The sequence below is a fragment of the Anser cygnoides genome, chromosome 1, assembly GCF_040182565.1.
Source record: "Anser cygnoides isolate HZ-2024a breed goose chromosome 1, Taihu_goose_T2T_genome, whole genome shotgun sequence".
NCBI lineage: Eukaryota > Metazoa > Chordata > Aves > Anseriformes > Anatidae > Anser > Anser cygnoides.
This window is the reverse complement of record NC_089873.1, coordinates 9,393,507-9,413,615: the sequence shown is the minus strand read 5'-3', so window position 1 is coordinate 9,413,615 and position 20,109 is coordinate 9,393,507. Positions and strand designations below refer to the sequence as shown.

General features: G+C 38.7%; 1 protein-coding gene across 5 annotated transcripts in view; it reads right to left on the bottom strand.

Moving 5' to 3' along the window:
• SEMA3A (semaphorin 3A) overlaps positions 1-20,109 on the bottom strand; it is a 329,677-nt gene that overhangs the window by 159,162 nt on the left and 150,406 nt on the right. For 2 of the 5 annotated variants that reach the window (XM_066981753.1, XM_066981908.1), the window contains exons 1-2: positions 10,939-11,075; positions 9,910-10,107 (exon numbers count right to left, since the gene is read on the bottom strand). In XM_066981753.1, the coding sequence (XP_066837854.1) occupies positions 9,910-10,107; positions 10,939-10,960 (220 nt within the window). In that variant the 5' untranslated portion in view covers positions 10,961-11,075. Of the gene's footprint in view, positions 1-9,909; positions 10,244-10,285; positions 10,431-10,938; positions 11,076-20,109 lie in introns of those variants that run through there. The other 3 variants (XM_066981832.1, XM_066981865.1, XM_066981797.1) reach the window with 3 other exon arrangements.

Here is a 20,109-nt window from a genome sequence, read left to right as displayed (position 1 = left end):
CACAGTGTATTTAGTGTGAAATAGAGGTGGAGACTCCAAAAAACATTGTGAAATGTTCCTGTATAAAACCATCTGGAATACCCAAATCACATTAAATTAGATGGGCTTTCTGGGTAATAGGCATGTGTTTCATGTCACACACATACACAGCTGTGAATATATTTTTTATAATCAGTTTAAAGTACCTGTAAGGTCTTTGTACGTTGATCAAAACTAAGTTCTGACTGAACTTTAAATATATACATTAATGAGATTTTTCTGAGAATTGATACAGCTCTGAATAAGCATATCAAGTCTCTGACCTCAAGCAATTCCTCAAGAGATCACCTAATACCACTTTATAGGTAAAGAAGCTGACACAGAAGAGCCAAAGAATTAATAAGATTTCACATTTCTGGTGTTTTCTTTGATTCTTATTACATTACAGATTTTCTGTGTACCTTCATACACGATGCTGAGCTTCTGTTAACCTCCAGCTTCCACTTGTTGGTGAGGATAACAAAGCTTTCCTAATTTGTGTGACTGTTTTCCAGTAAAGAGTGTGAGTTGCAATGGGTGTTAGAAGAATGGTGAAGGACGCAAAATTGAAAAGGGATATCAGAAAAGTTAGTAGAATACTCACTCAGTAGGCTACATTTCCCTGGATATAGTTAAAAAAAAAAAAAGAGGGAAAATCAAATCAATAAAAAACTGAACAGTTAGAATGATAAATTTATATAAATTTTATTTTATATATTCCAGACTTGAGAGAAAAACAAAATTTCCAACATATATCCTTATTTTTATTTTCATAATATTTTTTACAAGAGTTATGTAGAATTTCCTTTCAAATTTACCAAACCCCTAAATCTTTCTCATGAGATGTAATCTTGCTTGCCTATTTCTTCAAGTATTATGACTAGAGCACAGTAGTACGACTGAGGTTACGTATTTTGAACTGCAATATGGGGGAGAGTTACCAAACTGATAACTGCACAGCCAACATTCTGCAAATACTGCCCTGCTGATGTTTAGGATATTTCAGATAAGTGCCAACAACGGCTCTTTGAAAATGTTATCATGTCTTCCTGTACATCTGAATTTACATTTGCTCTTGGTGAATGGACTCTGACACATCCTGGAAGAGTAGCAATTTAGAAATAAAGCAATTTCCTGACTATGCAATTTGCAGGTACATCAGGAATTCATTTATATTGTTGTTTGCAAGGCTGTCAGAGCAGGAAGTCTTGATACAGCTATTCATTCGTGGTAGTGGGGGGGGGGGGGGGGGAGGGAGTATATGAGAAAAAAGTAACCTGGAAGGTAAAGTTTTCTTTCTGAGATCCACAAAGAAAAATCTTTTCTGATGTCCCTCCCATCACTTGAAAGGAACTGACATTTGTCACGTGGGTCTAGCAGAACAAAGAGCTTGTACAGTACCTTGCATGATGGGGATGAGATCAAGTTGACCTACAGGTATTACAGAACAACACTCATCATTGCAGATATGACCATTGTGTTTGGAGAAAAAGAGCTCCACCAGAGACACTTCAGAATATATGTTCATGCAAAAGTAGTAATGTTGCACTGGGAAATCCATGAAGTAAGTAAACATAATATTAACATCTTCACTTCATTTTAAGAGACTTCAATCTGTTCCTTCCCAGGTGTGGGATCTGTGCAAAGGATAGCTCTTGCCATTCCAGTGTCAGCTGCTGATGAAAGCTGTAGCCTGCACTCTATGCAGCTCTTTTGGATGCTTGTGAGCTGTATTTATCCTCTGTTGCCTCTAGAAAAGGCCACCAACCCCTCCCCCTTGAAAGGCAGCTCTAAATCCTTTAAATTATCTCACAGAGCTTTTTTGTGTCCTTTTCTTACACAAGGCTGGAATTTCAAAAGGAGCCAAGAGGGGCCGTCAGAACCAACATGAGCTTTATACTTCATTAGAGTGGAGAGTAAAGGAGATTTTTCTTTTTCCTTCTTCCACGAGTTAGATGAAAGCAAATAACTACTTCATTCCTTGGATTGTTCCCCACAAGATCCAACTTTGCACAAAAATATTTATAAGAGACAAGAATTTTATTTGACTGCTCACTTCTAAAGTTTCTGCAACATTCAGCTGGAGAGATAAGCAGGAAGCCAAACAAATGTCAAACAATTTTAAAACATTAGAAGAATGGCAAAAACTTCTGACTTTGCCGTGTTTGGCTATCAAACAACAAAGGATAAAAACTAGATGTGACACAAAGTAGACTAGTGCTCACACATTGCAGATTGCTGTAGACCTGCCTAGCTGAAGGGGTATCTGTAATCACCAAGGTGAGAAAAGAATCCCCCAAAGCGTAAGTCAACTATTCAGAATTTTTAGAAATAAGCCTAAATTAGGCTCTCTCACTATTGAAATAGATCAGCTGAAAAATGGGAGACTGAGGGTCCAGACACCTGTCCTTTCAGTTGTACATATGCACATATATATTTATGTACAAACCAACTTATACAAAATTGGGTATTGAAAACAGTTTTTATTTAAAAGTAGAAACCTTCAGAAAGTAACAGAGCTGGTCAGGGGACAGCATTTTGAAAGCTCCGAATGATTAAGCTATTAAATTAGTTAAGCTCTGCAGCCCCAGACAGTCACTTCCAGCATGTGTCACTGGGTTTGGAATGAGCTTATTAAGGAGGAGAGACATGGGAAATGTGAGATGTAAGTTAGGGAATTGTTTTCAGAACAATGAAGAATTTAGCAGTACTGTATATTTCTTGCTGTGACTGAAAGTTTTATGGAAATTTAGATAGAGTCAAGCAATCTCCAGATCACAGACACTGAGGGCACACATAGGTTTTAGCAGCTGGATTTTTACACAAATTTAAATGTTCATTTAGACAGATTCTTAAATTAGGTAGTTTTGAGATTGTGTGATTCTTCTGTAGCATTTAATTGGCACCTTCTTTTGATATCCTCACAGAAAGAAAATCTAAATGAATGAACAAGGAGCTTAATTCCTTTTCCAGTCACTGAAGAGCGATGAGCGTCCTTAAAGTCTCATTCAGCCTGCCTAACCCAAGATTAGCTTTCTGGAGGTACCCCTCTCCTCCCATTGACAGTAACAAGAGCCTAACATGACTGACATAGTCAGTCAAAAAGAAAGAGAAAGACACCACAGAGAACCTCCTACTGCGCAGGAGAAAGGCTACAGCGCTCTTAAGATTTTTGATGCTCTCAACAGCTGTGGCCATCCCTTTCTCTTGTACATTGGGGCACTGTCCCACTTGGAAAAAAAATAGGAAAAGTCAAGTAAATGCACTATCCACACAGTTATTCTCGCCATTCACAGCTGTTACTGCAAGAGAGCAGCTAACCTATATGAAGGCTTTATGTGGGAGGACCATGAACTTGCAGACATTCCTGAAGGGAGCTTTAATCCTGCAAGGGAAGGAATTCGCTGAATCGCCCACCAGACCCAGCGCAACACCAGCAGCAAATTTCACATGTAACCTTAATTAACAAGTGCACCAGGACAAGCTACAGAACTTCTATTTAAAATTTTGACATGGAGATGCCAGGGTCCACCCCACACATTTGCTTAAAAAATAAGTGTGTGGGAGCCTGAAGACAATTTTATTCTTTTTAGCTTTCAAACAACTGGAAAATGTCACAATCATTGACACCACTTAGAAGGATTTGTTTCCTTCTCAGTCACTTAGGCACTGCCCCAGGTAAAGATCTGATTTTCTTTCAGATCTAGGGTCAAACCAGGCTTCAGGTGATGTAGAAAATGTTCAAAACATTGAAGTAACTTTGTATTACTTGTGCTTCCATTGCAATCTTCCAGGTGTGCATGTAAGAGAAAAAGCTTGTGGCCCAGAAGTAAATAAAATGATATCTCCCTAATAGCAGCTGTGGGCATTAAAACTCATATGCTGAATCAGTGATTAGTCAAACCAAAACCATATTAGAAGGATCAGAGTACAACAATACATTAAATAAAACCTGAAAAACACTTCCAAGCAAAAAGAAAGAATTGAAAATACAAATCATTTAGTGGTTACTTCTCGGAAGGAGCTCGATGTTAATGCTTTTTTGTACATACAGATGCACATGCGGGAGAGATTATCATATATAATCCATTTACATTGTAACAACCTGCAAAGACTGGGTTTCTTATTTTAAATATTGTTTTGCCAAATTGTTATGGAATAAATGCACACCTAAATAAGCCCTGAGCAAACAGATAGGTACTTCAGTCCTGATCTAAAAGACTTCAAGCACAGAAACAGATTTTAAGGTAGACTTCACTTACAGGAGATCCACTTAAGTCAGTGAAATTGTAAATGTTTAAATTGTTTTCTAGGTGAGATTTGTGAAGAAGCTATCATAAAAATGCAAGGGTAAGAGCTGCACACCTTGTACAGACCTAAAGAGTTATGTTTCCTAAAGAGTTATGTTTCCTTTTCTGTCAATACAGCACCTTCCACGAATAAGTCAGTCATTTGTAATCCATACAGCACAAATAATTACAGAGAACTTCAGCTTCTCAGAAAAGAGAAGTAATTCAGAAGGCTCTGTAATTCAGAAACCACTTTTTCCACTGGAATTAAATGGGAAAGTTGGAAACACAAAATGAAAATGTTGGGCTAGGTTTTCACCCTCCTTGTTCCAATTACTCTGCATGTCTCAGGCCCTAATTAGCAAGCTGAAAATTTCCCTATATAGGCAAGATCTGAGCTTAGGGATTTTCTTTATCAGCTTCTCCCTTCTGTCAGCATGTAGGACATGACAGAGGCACGTGGGATGCATTTAGGTTGTCCTATGGTCTTTTCTGACAGTCCTCAGGTCTTGTGAAGACCCCACTCAACCAACATTGGGAAGAGCAACACGCAGAGCTTCTCTGAAATTCTCAACATTTACAGGAGAAAAAAAAAAAAAAAGCTGAAGAATCTGTGGCTGCATCTGATGTCTTCATTGCCTCCAGAATGCACTGAGCTGATGGCAAGGACAGAGAGCAGCGGAGCACGCAGAAACACCGTGCAGAAGGGCTGGAAGCTGAGGAACGTGACAGTCCTGCACCTCTCAACTGTCAACGTCACCTGCTTGCCTTGCTTCCCGGTCTTCTTCCCAAATCTAGACAGCCCTTCATCTCCTTTTCAAGCACGTTAGAGAGGCTTTTCCTTCAGAGTCTAAGCAAAAGGCTTTTTAAGCAGGTACCTTGAAACCTGAGACAAATTCTAACAGGGGTCCCAGTTCAAGAGAGACAGGCTGTATTGCTGAGATTTCTCTCTCTTTTCTTCTCCCAGCCTCATCTGCTTTCCCAATATTTGTGGAGTTATTGAATTGTGAGTTACAGAGTTTGATTGAAAGGTAAAACCACAATGAAAATCACCAGCAGGTCATCAGCTACAACCAAACTAGGTCAAAAAACTACAAACCGAGTATCATATTTACACTAAAATACAGACAGGTAATTCAGTGCAGTGTCATTCCTCCCTCGTCACAGCATGTTGGACTGATTGAATCAGACAGAAGCTTTGCCATTGCTCTCACTAGGGCCAGGATTTCATCCGTATACAAATCCATCACATGAAATTGTAAATCAACTGCACATCAAGGACAGAGTAGTTCTCACTATCACTCCAACTTTAAACAAAACACTTATTTTTAATATGGTTTGAACTGAAGCCAGGGAGTAATAGAGCTAAATCTGTGCGCAATGCTTTTCCACTTACTTGTTCTCAAGTAATATGTATCCAATTGAGCAACAATAACAAAGAAGAACCACACATGTACTCTTACAAAACATACTTACAGCATTTAGTAATTTTCAATAGAGAAATAGGACACAACAGATGGATTTGAGAAAGTTGGGTTCACAAGATTTACTCATGTGGAGACAAAAATGGGGGTTGCCTTAGGAAAAATCTATAAATCAAGGAATTGTTAATGGAAACTCACTCTTTCTTTAGGCTTAAATGTTTATATTTAAAGGTTAGCATTGCTGGTTTTGTTTCTGTTTGTGATGTTACCCCTCCATACAGAGGACAGCAAAAGAAAATAGGAAACCATAGATGATACAAGAAATCCATCTGGAGTTAAGGCTATATTTATTGTTTTAAACTTTGCACACTCAACTTGATCACCATCTTTCTGAGAACTCTGTGTGCAATAGAAGTTTCCTGAACAGAATCTGTGACCTGGTGACACAGTGTAGAGACTTACAGCTGACACCTAAAGTCAAGTCAGTGAGATTTAAAAAATAAAAATAATAATAATAAAAAATCTTTAAGAAAATATTCTTTTACTTTGGACATATCAAAAAATGACATTTCTTGTTATTTTATAATAAAGACACAAAATCTTTGAAGGACATAAAAAGAGGAGCTCAGACGTTGAAGGGCTTGGCTGAGCTTTCAGTTTTACAGCTATTTTTTTTTACTATGCTGAGGCTATGATCCAGAACTTATTGACGTCAATAAACTTTGGATCGGAAGAATTAATCATATTAGTTCTCTTTGACTGAAATAAGGAGACAGATATCACCTGTGTAAAACCTTTCCAATCTGTGCTCTAAAAGGAATATGCCTGGAAACTTTAAAATGCACAAAGCAAAAGCCCCGATGCTACCGAACAGGAGTTTCACCACAGATCTCATCTGGACAAGGATTTCCCTAATGAGCTCCTCAAATTTCCTTCCTTTAATACGTCATCAAAATCAAGGTGATATAAACCAAATAACCAGAGCTCTGTTTTACAATAAACAGAAAGAACCTTTTCAGACCGCAGATGAGGCCTTAATATACGTATTTATACACTTTCCCTTCCTCTTCCTATCCACCACGTACCCTGTAGGATGCTTCTAATCTGCTGGAAGACTGAGTGATGTGAAGTTAAGAGGAAGCGAAAATGGGAGTTCACCAAAACTTCTGTCCAGCAACCTGGGAAATGGCAGAGCTAATACTGGACCTTTGAAAATAAGTGACCATAGGAAATCAAGGTTGGCAGGGCTTTAACCCTTCATGACTCATTTCACTAACTTTTGAAGCAAAAGCCTGAGCTTTTTAACCATGTTTGACATCTAATTAGTCGAGAAAAACAAGAAGTTAAAATACATCCTTGCTTTTCTTTTGAAATAAAGCACTGACAATTAGCTCCAAGGTATTTGTTTAAGCAAAAAGACAAGCATGCATGTTAAAACAAAGCACAATGACAGCCACTGAAAAGAGAAGTCACTTGGGTCAGTCTTTTTACCTCACATATTCTTTTCAATATTATGAGTTTGTTTTACCACAGCTCTTTATGGAGAGGCAGAACGGGTAAGTAACTGGGTAACATCTTCTAATTGTAAACAGTTTGACTAGAAATGAATCATGTAGTATCACATAATCATACAGCAGTGAGGTATATCCTGGGAGATGCGTATTAGCATTTAAGGTATTTTAGTCAGTGCCTAAAAGACACGTTTTCAATACCTACATCTCTTAAGGCTGTTCCTAAGCAAACTGTTAACATTTATCTGTGTACAATGCTGGAAGGAAAATTTGTCTTGAAAAGCACCAGCTGATAAAGCTTAGCTTCCCCTGACTAATAATGATATCCCCATTCTTAGGGATCAATGTAGCAGCACATGCAGCATGTTCCTCTTGACCTGGCCAAGCATTTACACTGGTACTTAACATTAAGCACGTGAGGAGTCTGATTTGATTTTTAGGGTTACACACTTCCAAAGTAAAATTTATGATTAAGTACACATACAAATCAAAGGGCAGAGTGTGAATTCCTGTAAGTCTTCAGACTTTACTTTAACTTGCTTTGAGTTAAGTACGCATTTATTTTCTTTGCTGGATAGGAAGCAGGGCTGCTCAGCATTTGAACTCATTATCTTTTTACAACGACCTATCAGTCATAAAAACAGTGTCAATGCTCCCTTTTGTTTCTTGTTTTGTACACACAGGACTGACTATATATTAAAGTTTGGTGTCTGATACATTTTAAAAATGAAAATTAGATCCTTTCTCCCAGAAACAGCTGAGCTGGAAAACAACCAATAAGCAGAGTAGCAAAATGTTGCTAAACTGCATATGGATACAGTAGCATCAGAAAAAAAAAAAAAAAAAAAAAAAAAAGATCACTGTCAGACGGATTTGGCCATCCTTTGAAATTAGTTTCTGTGAGATTAGCCAGTATAAGCAGGGGTAGCAGACTTGAGCCATCAATAAACTTTAAAAGGTGAAAAATAATAAACAATAATTAATTAGCCATTAAACCCCTTTACAGGATATTTTTTATAGGATTTATTCTTCTGTATACTAATCTGAGTTTCAGTATGATTGTGAAAGTTTGGAAGCCATTAAGAGGCTTTTAATGATTTTTGACATGACATGTAGTTATGGTAGAAGCTTTCTTCAGACTACATTATTCAAAATAATCTTTTTTTTTTTTTTGTAAAATAGAAATGGCTTTTCTTATGAAAACCAAACGAACACATTCTGAACCCCTTAAACTGTTCTTTTCATATAAATCTTCTCAAGTCTAAACACACAAAAAATATGCATATATGTGTTCCTTAATAAAGCCCCACACATGTATTTTTTTCATACAATGCATCCAAGTTTTGCAGGTGTTCAATTTTTTTTTTTTTTTTTAATCTGGAGTGTGAAAATGACATCTGCCTTGTCTCAGAGAGGACTTTTCTCTGTTTCATTTGCAGCATATGAAAGATGAAAAAAAAAACAGAAAATTTATTTCTACTGGCAAGAGATGTATTGACACTATACTGCAAACTGAGATTGACATCTATGACCAGGCATGCACACACACGTTCTCTTTTTTCCACTATAGAAATGGTGTGTTACTTTTCCTCCCTTCCTTCAGAATCATAGTTGCTGCTCCTTCTCCCAGCCTTCAATAATCTGAGAATTATGAGAAGGGAGCTCTTCAGACAGAAACATGTACATACACACACACACATACACAAACACATCCTTTTTAGTAATAATACTCTACAGCTCTTACATTTTAAACTTCTTTCCCAGTTACATATTCTCCAGATTTTGTGAATTCTCCTGAAAAATGTATGTATAGGGGAGCTATGCTGATAAAGAAAAGGAGTCTGCCTATTTCAGAGTCCTCCTTTAATACAGGCAATATTATACAAAAGTTAATTACTGACAATTGCAGTGTGAGTAGCATTGCACAATTTCCAATGTAAACGTAATCTCAGAGCTCTTTCTTCAGTTACACCTTCCTTGTGATCTTTAATGACATGCATCTGACTATACCGAAAACAACCTCCGCTCAAATAAATTGCACTGCATGAAACATCCATAGGCGGTATTTTCTAGTGCATAACAGTCCTTTCCTCCTTTTCTGGACTGATCTGTTTCTTTCAGTTTATAGTTTCTTGGCAAACCCACCATCTACTGCTTATGTTAGGCATCTGATTGTCAGATTTGTACAAACTGAATATTCATGACTTGAAAATTAACCACTTCGTGCCTAAATAAAGGAAAATATACATCTTCATCTATTCCACGCTGTTTGAAAGAGATCCGGTACCGTGGCAGCACTACATGCCCAGAACGGGGGGGATTAGCTGGGTGGCCAAACACGTCTCATCGTTTTAAAGAGTAAAGTCCGATGAAATAGCACAAGACTGGAAAGACTCTTCCACGGATCAGCACAATCCCGAGCCCTTGTCTGCAAATGCAACTAACTCTTCTTTGTCTGTGTTTAAACTGCGTGGTACCGACCGTAGCACAGAGTGGCTTTTTAAAGTATTTTTCTCAGAAATTTCTCCTCATGCCACTTTCCCCTTCGGAAGATAAGGAAGACCCGGGAGGAAGGTGGGGGGGGGGGGGGGGGGGGGGGGGGGGTGCTACGAGGGGCGAGGAGAGGTTTTGAGGAAAACGGAGAATAAGAGAGAACAACAGGCTTACCTTTATAGGATAATTTGAGCCTCGGCACGTTATTCTTCACATGCTGGCAGTTCACTCTTCCTGCTAGTAATACTCCCAAGGAAAGCAAGGCAATCCCCCTGAGCCAGCCCATGCTGCGGCAGCCACTGGAGGGTCCCTGCGAGCCGGAGCCGCGGCTCTCCCCGTCCTGCCGGGCTCCGCCGGGGAACTTCAGGCAACCTGGGGAGCGGAGGTAACAGGTGATGGGGGTGGGCTCCGCGCCCCGCCGCGCCCCGCCGCGCCCCGCCGCCAGCAACCCCGGCCCCCCTCCTCCTATTCCTCCTATTCCTCCTCCTCCTCCTCCTCCTCCTCCTCTCCTCCGCCGCCTCCGGGGCAACTTCAAGCCCCTCTCACGCACACGCCGCGGGCCGGAAAAAGAGGCAGCCCCCGGGAGCGAGTGGCGGCCGGGCGGGGGGGCGGCATGATGCGGGAGGCGGCGGCGGGCGGTGCGGGTCGGGGGCAGGGGCCGGGGCCGGGCCGGGGCCGGGCCGGGGCCGTGGCGGTGCTGGCGGGCGCCCCGCTCCCCGCACGGCGGGCGGGTCCCCGCGCACATGGAGGGAGGCACCGGAGAGGGGGGGGGGGGGACACCGGCTCTCCCCGAGCTGGGAGCAGCTGACAATGGGAGAGCAGGAAAGCTCGACCCCCCCCCCCCCCCGCCCCTTCCCTGCTGTCACACCACACATGCAAAGGGAAAAAAAAAAAAAAAAAAAAAAAGGAAAGAAAATAAAAGAAAAAACAACAACAACAACAAAAAAATACATCGCGGCTGAGATTAGAGGAGGGAGCAGAATCCTCCACCGAGCTTGGGAAAGGCACAGAGCTGTAAATTGCACTAGCTATTTTATGCCGTTGTGTTCTTTTTATTATTACTATTATTATTATCATTATCATCATCATTATTATTACTATTGCTATTATTATTATTCCTATTTCATTTTACAGCTCCAATTAAAAGATGTCGTGTCCCCCCCCCCCCCCTTTAAAAACACAAGCCACAATGTTGCTACCCACATAAATAACATCTCCTGCCCATAACATAATCCTCTTCATGTTGCTCCCAGTTAAAAACAAGTAACGAAGTCTTCCATCAGCATAACTTTACCGCTGAAGCTTTTAAAGCCTTGTTAGGGAAGGTTGTGCTAACCCTCCCGCCCTCCCCACCTCCTACACTACTCCAATTCAGCAAAAGAAATTCCTGGTAAAGCCCACTTCAACAATCAGTTCAAGACATGTACAGGTCTAGAGGGGCTTATAAATTACACTGGAGGATTCTCTGAAGCATTCTTATAAGTTAAAAACATTCCAAACCTTCCAATTTCTAGCACTCTAAATATTTTAGTGTTATATATATATATATATATATTTATGCAATGAAACCAGATAATGTTTTTTGTTTGTTTAAACAAAAGGACACAAAATATCTTCTAAATGTTAAGGAGCTGTAAATACAAACATGCAAGCAAACTTAAACTGTCCCCTCCTGCACATCAAAACTCCTTTAGGCAGTGATGGTTTATTAAATTTTCTGTGCTGTGCTGAATATCAATTTAACATGCAATTTGAAAAGTAGTCCTGCATTGATATATACAGCCCATTGCATTCCTGGTGCATTATGGACAGAAAAGTGGAAAACTTTTAATAATAAATAGGTGACTCCTATTTATTTTGCTCTATGCTTTTCCAGAAGAAAGACTGTGAGTGCTTTAGGTGAGAGCATCTGCAGTATTTGGATGACATCTCTTCCTTCCTTCCTTTCACCATTATTTACTGTGGGTTGAAAATCAGTTATCTAGTCCCACCAAAGGGGATCACACTGCACTCTGAATTTTACAGAACACGGCATCTCTTTTCTGTGCTCAAACCTAGTTAGTAAGCCAGCGTCTAGGAAATATTCTTAACTTTGAAGCTGAAGTTCATAGTTGCAAATGCGGGTGTCAGTATGGTTCTAATTAAAATGTAAAGGCTCGTGCAGAACAAGGCTTGGTGCTGTAGTAAAGCAAGGGCTAAAATTCTGGCATTGCTGCTTTCAGTCCTTAATATTCACACACCAGTGGAAAAGAAGGGGCTTTTCCCTTCTCCTCTTTAACAAATTCTTCTGCTTCCTGAGCTTAATTCATTAATCCTGTGGCATTGTATCTGCCAGATTCAGCAATTCCATTGATCAGCAGCATTGTTGAGAAAATAAAATCCCAAAATAATGTTGATTTTTGTCATTCCCACACTTGTTATCCTGAGCATTTTCATGCTCCAGGCAGTGGATTAGAGCTCCAAAATGACAAGAGACGCCTGTCTGTTTTCCATGGATTACTTGCTACAGACACTCACTCTGCAAAGGAATTCATGTCACTTTGAGATTATTTGAAGAATTGGCCTAATGAATTATCCTTTTGTGTGCAGCAAACAATTAGAAACAAAACACAAAAGATACACCATATTCAGGACTTTATAAAGCACATCATCTTACAATGATGTTGTTACACTCAATGTACTTCTAGTTGCATAAAGAAGGATCAACTACTTTTTTTTTTTTCATAAGGAAAAGAAAGTAAGAAGCTAAAATTGTATCTTTCTAATGTAAAATGAATGTGTAACACTCCAGGCTACTTTCCAGCAACCAAATAAATAAAGCATGATCCCCAGCCAATATATATTTTGCCCAGAAAACATATGGATTAGATACAATGAGTACTAACTTATCTAAGATTGCGTTTTGAGAGATAAAATAGAGAACGATGTTAAAAGGGATGAGAGATGCTATCTCTCTGCATCCTTTGTGAGTGAGGCTGCTCACATTTTGTTTTCCTCTGTGGAATATGCCAGTCCAAAGACACAGAGAAGGGTAAAAACTGACCCTGTGGGTCGTCCTCCTGCTATTTAGCTCTAAGTAGTGCTAATCAGCTAGTCAGGCTAGCATATGCTACACCCCCTTAAAAGGAGAGGGGCAATGGCAGCACTTCAGTGGTGCTTGAAGAGGCTTTATATCTCAAAGACGCCCATTGCCATATGTTGCTTCTGCCAAGGCAAAACTGGGCTCTGCTTGGAAGGAATGATTTGGCTAACGTGCATACGGCAAGTGCCAGAAACGTCAACTCTGGGAATTCAGGGTGGGCAACAACTCACTTTCAAATGACAAACTATTCACCTTTTTTCTTTGGTCTTTTGAAAGCGATCTAACTGCTGAGTTTGGAGAGAGGCAAAAAGTAAAATCTCAGCTTTCCCTGGTTCTTCAAATAATATCCTTCTCCCCTTAAGAAAAGAAGATCACATTAGCTTAATTATTCCATTGTTACTCAATGAGTTCAGAATAAACAACAGTTCACCTGCATCATTTCCCATAGCTGTTGCAGACTTTATTTTTATTTTCTGTAATGGCATTTATATGACATTCTATACAGTGTTTTACTTTCCAAAATCCGGATAGGCACTTGTGGGTTCTGTGTAACATTTCTGGTCTCAAGCTGTGTGGCACTATAATTTGGAGATTTTTATACTGCCTTTTAATAGGTGCAACAACTTCACATTGATAGAGCCTATAAAAACTTCTACTTGGATGTGACTGGGCTTTCACTGTTGACCATCCATGCAGAATTATTCTTTCAGTCACTTATAAGTTGGCATTACTTGGTGCCTCTCATTAGTCAGAAATAGCCTTACTTGACTCATGATTACTTCAAATCTTCTTGCTGCTGCTGTGATTTTTATACTTAGAAGCTCTTGAAAGCTTAACTGCTCTAAGAAAGTCTTCAGTGTGCTTTAAAAACGTACTTATGTTTTCAGAATTGTTTCCTGTGTCTTAGATGAGTCATTACTTGTTTATATCGATGTGATCAGGTACTTCTCAGAACTGCAAAGGAATTGCCAGAATCTGTTTTCGATAGGCAGTACTAGCTTAGTAATATTTAAAAGAAAGATTTCTTGGGTTCATTGTGCAATATCTGGATAACATCAGATTAAAAAAATAAAAATAAAAAATCCCCAACAGCCTCTTAGAGTGTATCTGATTGTTAAAAACCTCCCTAGAGAACACACTCTTGTAGGAAATGTGAAATCCTAACTCATATAGACTCCCTGCTATTTTCTCCTGTAGTAGGTGAGCTGCTTGATAAGCAGAATATTTACAATGCTGCAAAGGGTCCCTTTGAAATTGCTCCAGTTGTATACATAATGATACTTGTAACACACTTTAGAATAACTGAATAATTGTTGGTCCAAGAGCAGCCTTAGCCTAGAGCTCAAATATAAATAAATGCATTTGTCACGTGATATGTGAGAGGCTCAGGATGCAGTTTCACAACACATCGAGTTCAGAAGCAAAATCCCATTTAAGAAGATCCAGACCTCAGCTACCACGTTTTGCTTTCATGTCACAGACTTCCACTCTTTCATTTGGGATGCTACAGACCTTTTTGTGGGGACATACTAGAAAAATGATAAAAAAAGATTGTTTAAAAATAATATTTGTGGGAATATGAAAGGGGTTGCTTTTCATGCAGACGCGGTGCATTTGCCAGCTCATGGAGCAGAAAAAAATGTGAACTAGTATTGGAGAAAAGCTGAGTAAGCAGCAATGGAGAGGAACTTCAGATATTGGCCTCACTTCTGAAGGCAACATGTGATGAAACTTTATCTTGAAGTGCAAGTGCTTATATCAGACAGGAATCGAAACCTGGAGTCTACTTGACATAGTACGTAATGTAGGTGCTCTTCTCTCTTTCATATGGATGAAAAAAAAAATCAAGAAAAAAGAAGAAAGCTGTAAAAGGTCTGTATGGTGAAGAAAAATGCTTGTGTTATCCAGACCTGCTGAACTGGATATTGGATTTATTTATTTATTTATTTGTCTTTAACAGTGTTGATGATTATCACACTAGCTCAAGAGGTTGCAAATCACTGCTTCCACCTGGATCTTAAAGGCTTTTAAATTCTGTGAACTGGCAGTTTTTAAGTTTTGCAGCAACCACAGAGCAAAGTTACTTAAAAATGCATCAGCAAAAAGGGAGCTGAAGGTGTAGATTTTAACATTTTATCAAGCTAAAGTTGCCAAAATCACTGGCTTGCATCTAGATCTGGAAATATCCTTGCTCTTAGAAGTCTAGACATGTTTATCCGCAGTGCTCCCTTGGGCTACATTGCATTTGGTAGCTTTATTCGAATCTCCTGAACCTACACAAATCTGTAACTTTTTTATTATTGCATGTGATCAGGTTGTTAACCAAGCCAGTTAGTATCTGTCTTCTCTCAATAACACTGCATCTTACCGTCTTGTCACAATCAACTTTTCCTTCATTTCTCAGGACTAATGAGACTGTACTATATGTGATGTTTGTTCTTTTGGCAGCATAATAGGACCTGTATCAGTATGATGTGTTTTATTCACAATACTTTCAGGTCTATTAAACACCTCATCAAATTCTTCAAAAATATTCTTTGCATCCTGTTCTGTAGACAGGTTATATGCCCGTCTGAACAGCAGCATTTGCAGACTGCTCTTCAAACCTAAACAAAACTTTTCTATTCCCTTGGCCTCAACTGCCTGATGTTCATCTTCATATTCAAATGTATGTGAACTATGATACCCAGAGCCACAGTAAGAAACCCACCTTAAGTGCCTTAAGTGCCAAGCACGTGGCATTAATAAGAGTAACGAAGAGCTTATTTTTCCCAACTCATGGTATGGTGCAGTAGCTTCTGTTTCCAATGGATTAGCTCTGGGGTACTCATCCAAAATGAGCAAAATTTCCAAGTCTATTACCTTTCAAATACAGCTACTTCGGTCCCTCTGATTTCTTATGTTTATTGGCTGTTGGGCCTTCATTGAGGAAATACTAACAAGGACACATTTTTTTTTTACAGGGGATGAGGGAAATGCAAAGAAAGATATGATGTTCTAATTCTTCAGAGGAAAGCCAATTTAAGAAAAATAATTACAAAGGGGAAAACAAAGTAACAGCAACCCTGAAACTTTTGTCTCCTTAAATCTCATTCCAGGCCTGACATTTTGAACTTTGTTGAGGGAACTGTAATCAAGCCGGAAGGTCTCCTCACAAAAAACAGCCTGTAGAATGACTTGCTCCTCTAACCCAATAGATTTAATAGTTGGTGGATCTCTGAGAAGACAGATAATAAAACAGTCATGTCCTGGCTGAAGAGCCAGCTTGCAAGGTGTATTATATACAAATGTCTTACAGATTCAGTTACTTTAGCTTTCATATCCAATTTCAACTTTTATCACTCACATTTTTTACAGAATTGGAACAACTAACAATACCTATTTTCGTGCACAAAACTCAAAGAACTGCTGTAACTATGAAAAATAAGGTCATGCCCTTAGAAAGATGTAGATCAATATCAAAATATGGGTTTCAGAATTTCCTGCTTGTCTTTGAAAGTCTCCTTATGTTCTGATTTGCATCTTTAGACTCCCTATACACCTTTCAAGGTCTGATCCTTAGGGATTTGCTCAGGGCCACACACTAAGACATTAAGATGACAAGAAATTGATCCTTTTTTTCTCACATACTATGCCAACAATCGCATCCTTACCTCTTCATTTGTCATAGTACACAAGTCCTTCCTGTCAGCCCTAAAAGTCCCTCCTTATCACTAGGTATACAGAAAATCCCCAGTTCTATTGTATCTGGGATCCATCATAGCCAACCTTTTGGCCCTATGTAATTTTGCTTAGTAACCTTTACTGCCAACTGTCAAAGACTTGAAAGACACAACACTATCTTGTGTGCCACCCATTCATCACAGGCTTTTAAATAGCCCAGGTGAATTGCAGCAGAGTCATATGCACAAACCACAAACTGAAAGCGTATGCAACATCTGCTATGATCATTGTATGATCTGGACCTTTTTTTTCTTCCTTTTTTTTTTTTCTTCTTTTTCTTTCTTTTTTTTTTTTTCCTTCTTGTGCTGAGTGGTTCATTAGTATATGACAAAGACATAAAAGCAACAAAACTCTAACCACTGGCTGTCATCTTCATACAACTGCCCTATTTGACTTTCTAGACTGAAAAACTTTTTAATGAGGATGTTTTTTCATAGACAAATTAGAAGTCTGATTTTGTTGAATAGAGTGTGTGGGTGGAAATCATCTTTGGAAGATCAAACAATATCACACAAAACATAGGGGCTAAAGAGTCAGCTTATGGCTTCTGATGCCAAAACTGATAGCTATTTAATCACTACTCTGTAGAAACTGGGAATGGTAAGTAAACTGTGATAGCCTAGGAAAACTTGGTTGATCTTTCAATAATTTGACCTCTGTGAATGCTTTTAGAGTCAGCAATATGTGAAAGTGTGTGCTAGAAGGAAAGGGGAGGGGGGATTCAAAGAAAAACAAGACTCTAAAAAAGCATTAACTAACTCTCTCTTTCCCTCTCTGAATCCCCAGTGAATAGGGGTTTCAGACAGGGAGGGGAACTTTATCCCTTCTCTGGTTTGAATTTGTAACTATTTCAGAGAATCTTTCCACTACATTGTTCTCTTGTTTGTTCTCTGACATCACAGTCCATGATATTTTAGGCAGGTAAATATAGACACAGGAAAGAAAGATTCCTTCTGTCTCATGAAGTCTTAAAATCCAAAGCAAAGTTAGCATGGAGTTGGATCAGTCAGTCATGTAAATCTTGCCTGTGAAAATTCAAATGTAGCTTGAACACATGCACACACATATACCATTCGAGCAATTCTGTAGGAAAATAATTGAAAACTAAGATTTTTTGTTTGATTGATTGATTGATTTTACACTTAGGAATTCTAAAAAATATTTCAAATATGCAATCTTTTGCTATCTCAATATTTGTATATGCAGGCAGAGAGTATAACTAGAAGGACTATCAGGTGATATAATGAATCCTTGACTCTCTAATGAGTTTTTACCATCAGCACTTGGGCTTAGTGAAAGTGCAGTCAAATCAAAGTCTGAACAGTTGCAGTCCATCTTCCCTCTCTTCTCTCCAAGTAGCTGAAGATGCAGTTTCAGCACTCAGAGCTCCCTGGAGCAGTTCACCCCGTGACTGAGCACTAACGGCAGTGGTAAAGGTAATAAAGAAAACACATGGCCAGATGTGGGGAGGAGTGCAGCCTGACACCCTGTTGGAGGTCATACGATAATGGAGATCTGCTGACACTGTGTAACATCTTTCTGTTCTTTCAGAGCCAGGCCCTGTACCAGAAGAGAAGGAAAGACAAAGATGCTGGTACTGCCAATAAATATTTCCCATGACAATAAAAATTCTTAATTCTGGACCAGAATTAGCTACTTATCAACACCTTGCTGTTTTGTGATCAAACTAGAAAGGATATATATATTAATAAGCCAGGTGTTCTGTACATGTAAAATAGTGTAATTACAGCATACTTTATGTTATACCAAAACAATCATGGAAGAAAGATTGGACTCAAACTGGCACACCCTACATACACATATAGTTACAGACAATACAAGTTGTATACAAGTTTAACATAAAATTAGCATAATTAACCTTCTTCATTTTCCCTGGCATTTCAAATATCTCACAGATGGATCCTTCAGGTTTTCGTTTTTGTTGTTGTTTTTTCTTTCTGTGTAAAGCTTATATGCCTCTTATACTGATTTCATGAATCTCTCAGCCAAATTCCAGAGTGTTTCTTGACGCTTTACATAGTAATGTTAAAAACTATAAATATGTGTCTATGAAGGTTGCTTTCCTCCTTTTTATTTTTATTTTATTTTTATTTTTATTTTTATTTTATTTTTATTTTTATTTTTATTTTTATTTTTATTTTTATTTTTATTTTTATTTTTATTTTTATTTTTATTTTTATTTTTTTTCCTTACATGTTTATCTCCACCTTCAAGTGAAACAGAACAAGAATATGTTCATAAAGACAAAAAATCTATTGTTTATACTGATCGGTACAGACTAGGCAGCGAGGGGGAAAAAGCAAGGCATCTGTTGAATACAAATGAAGCCAGCAGGTTGGTGTTTTAGTGTTTAGGTTCTGAAGCTACTTGTCACTTGCTTTTAGAAGCTGAAATCTCCCCCACCTCCTCCCCCACCTCTCCTCCTCCCCCACCACAGGACAAAGGTATGAAAAGCCTGGTGGCGTCAGAACGGTGACTTTACATGACACTGCAGACAAAGTTGATACAAGGCCAGTATTTACCCATTTAACGCAATGTTCCACCTCAGACCTAAGTTTACCAAATCTAAGTTTGTTCCAAACAGTCCCTTTTAGCTGCTGTTAAGCAGCCCTGAAACTACTTGCGTTATGTCGCTAACGACAGGGAGGTGTGCTGAAGCCTAGAATTAGTGTCCTTAAAGGGTTTATTATGATGGCAAAACCAACTGTTAAGAGAGCTCCCCTGTGCCCAAAAGGTCTGTATTGTGCTTCAGAAAAGGGGAGGTTCCCAATAAATTGTGCAAATTGGAAGGAGGAGAAGAGGAAAAAACCCAACATCTCAGACTTCAAACAAATCTTGCTCTCCATTTTTCTTCCAAAGTGTTGAACGATACATGATGTCATATGATGTGTGGTAATTCCCCCTTCTCTATTTTGAGAGGAATAAATGGTTTCTGTTTCTGAGAAAATGTATTAAAGCCAAATTTTACTCTCAGTTACCCTGATGTCAATCCCAAGCAACAACAATTCAAATGCAGTTCCTCTGGATTTGTGCTGATGTAACGGAGAACAGAATGTGGTGCTTGAAAAAGCAGCTGTCACCTTATGGAAAACTTTATGAAATATCTTATTTGGAAACAAGTGTTCTTCTGTGCACTATATTTCCCTGTACTTCTTTTTCTCATTCTTTCTTTCTGAAGACACTGCATGAAAACAGAATCGCTGTTGTTTGTTAAGAATTTATCTGCTTCTGCACTTATTCCCCACCTGACATCATAATCCTCTGTTTGTGACATAATAATCATTTTTTACAATGACCAATTGTGATACCACGAGCAGGGCTTAACATCTGATCCGAAAAATGCATTTTAGTCTGATATCTTACATAACGTCATATCAACTTACAGCTCAAGAGATAATAATTTCAACCAAGTGACATCAATTAAGTTTTCATACGGGGAGTGGTACACTCGATATAACTCCCTAGAGATAATTCCCTCTGGAGTTTACAGTTTTATGATTTGACCTTTAAAAATATTTCCACTCTACTCAATGCTTGGTTATGTAAGT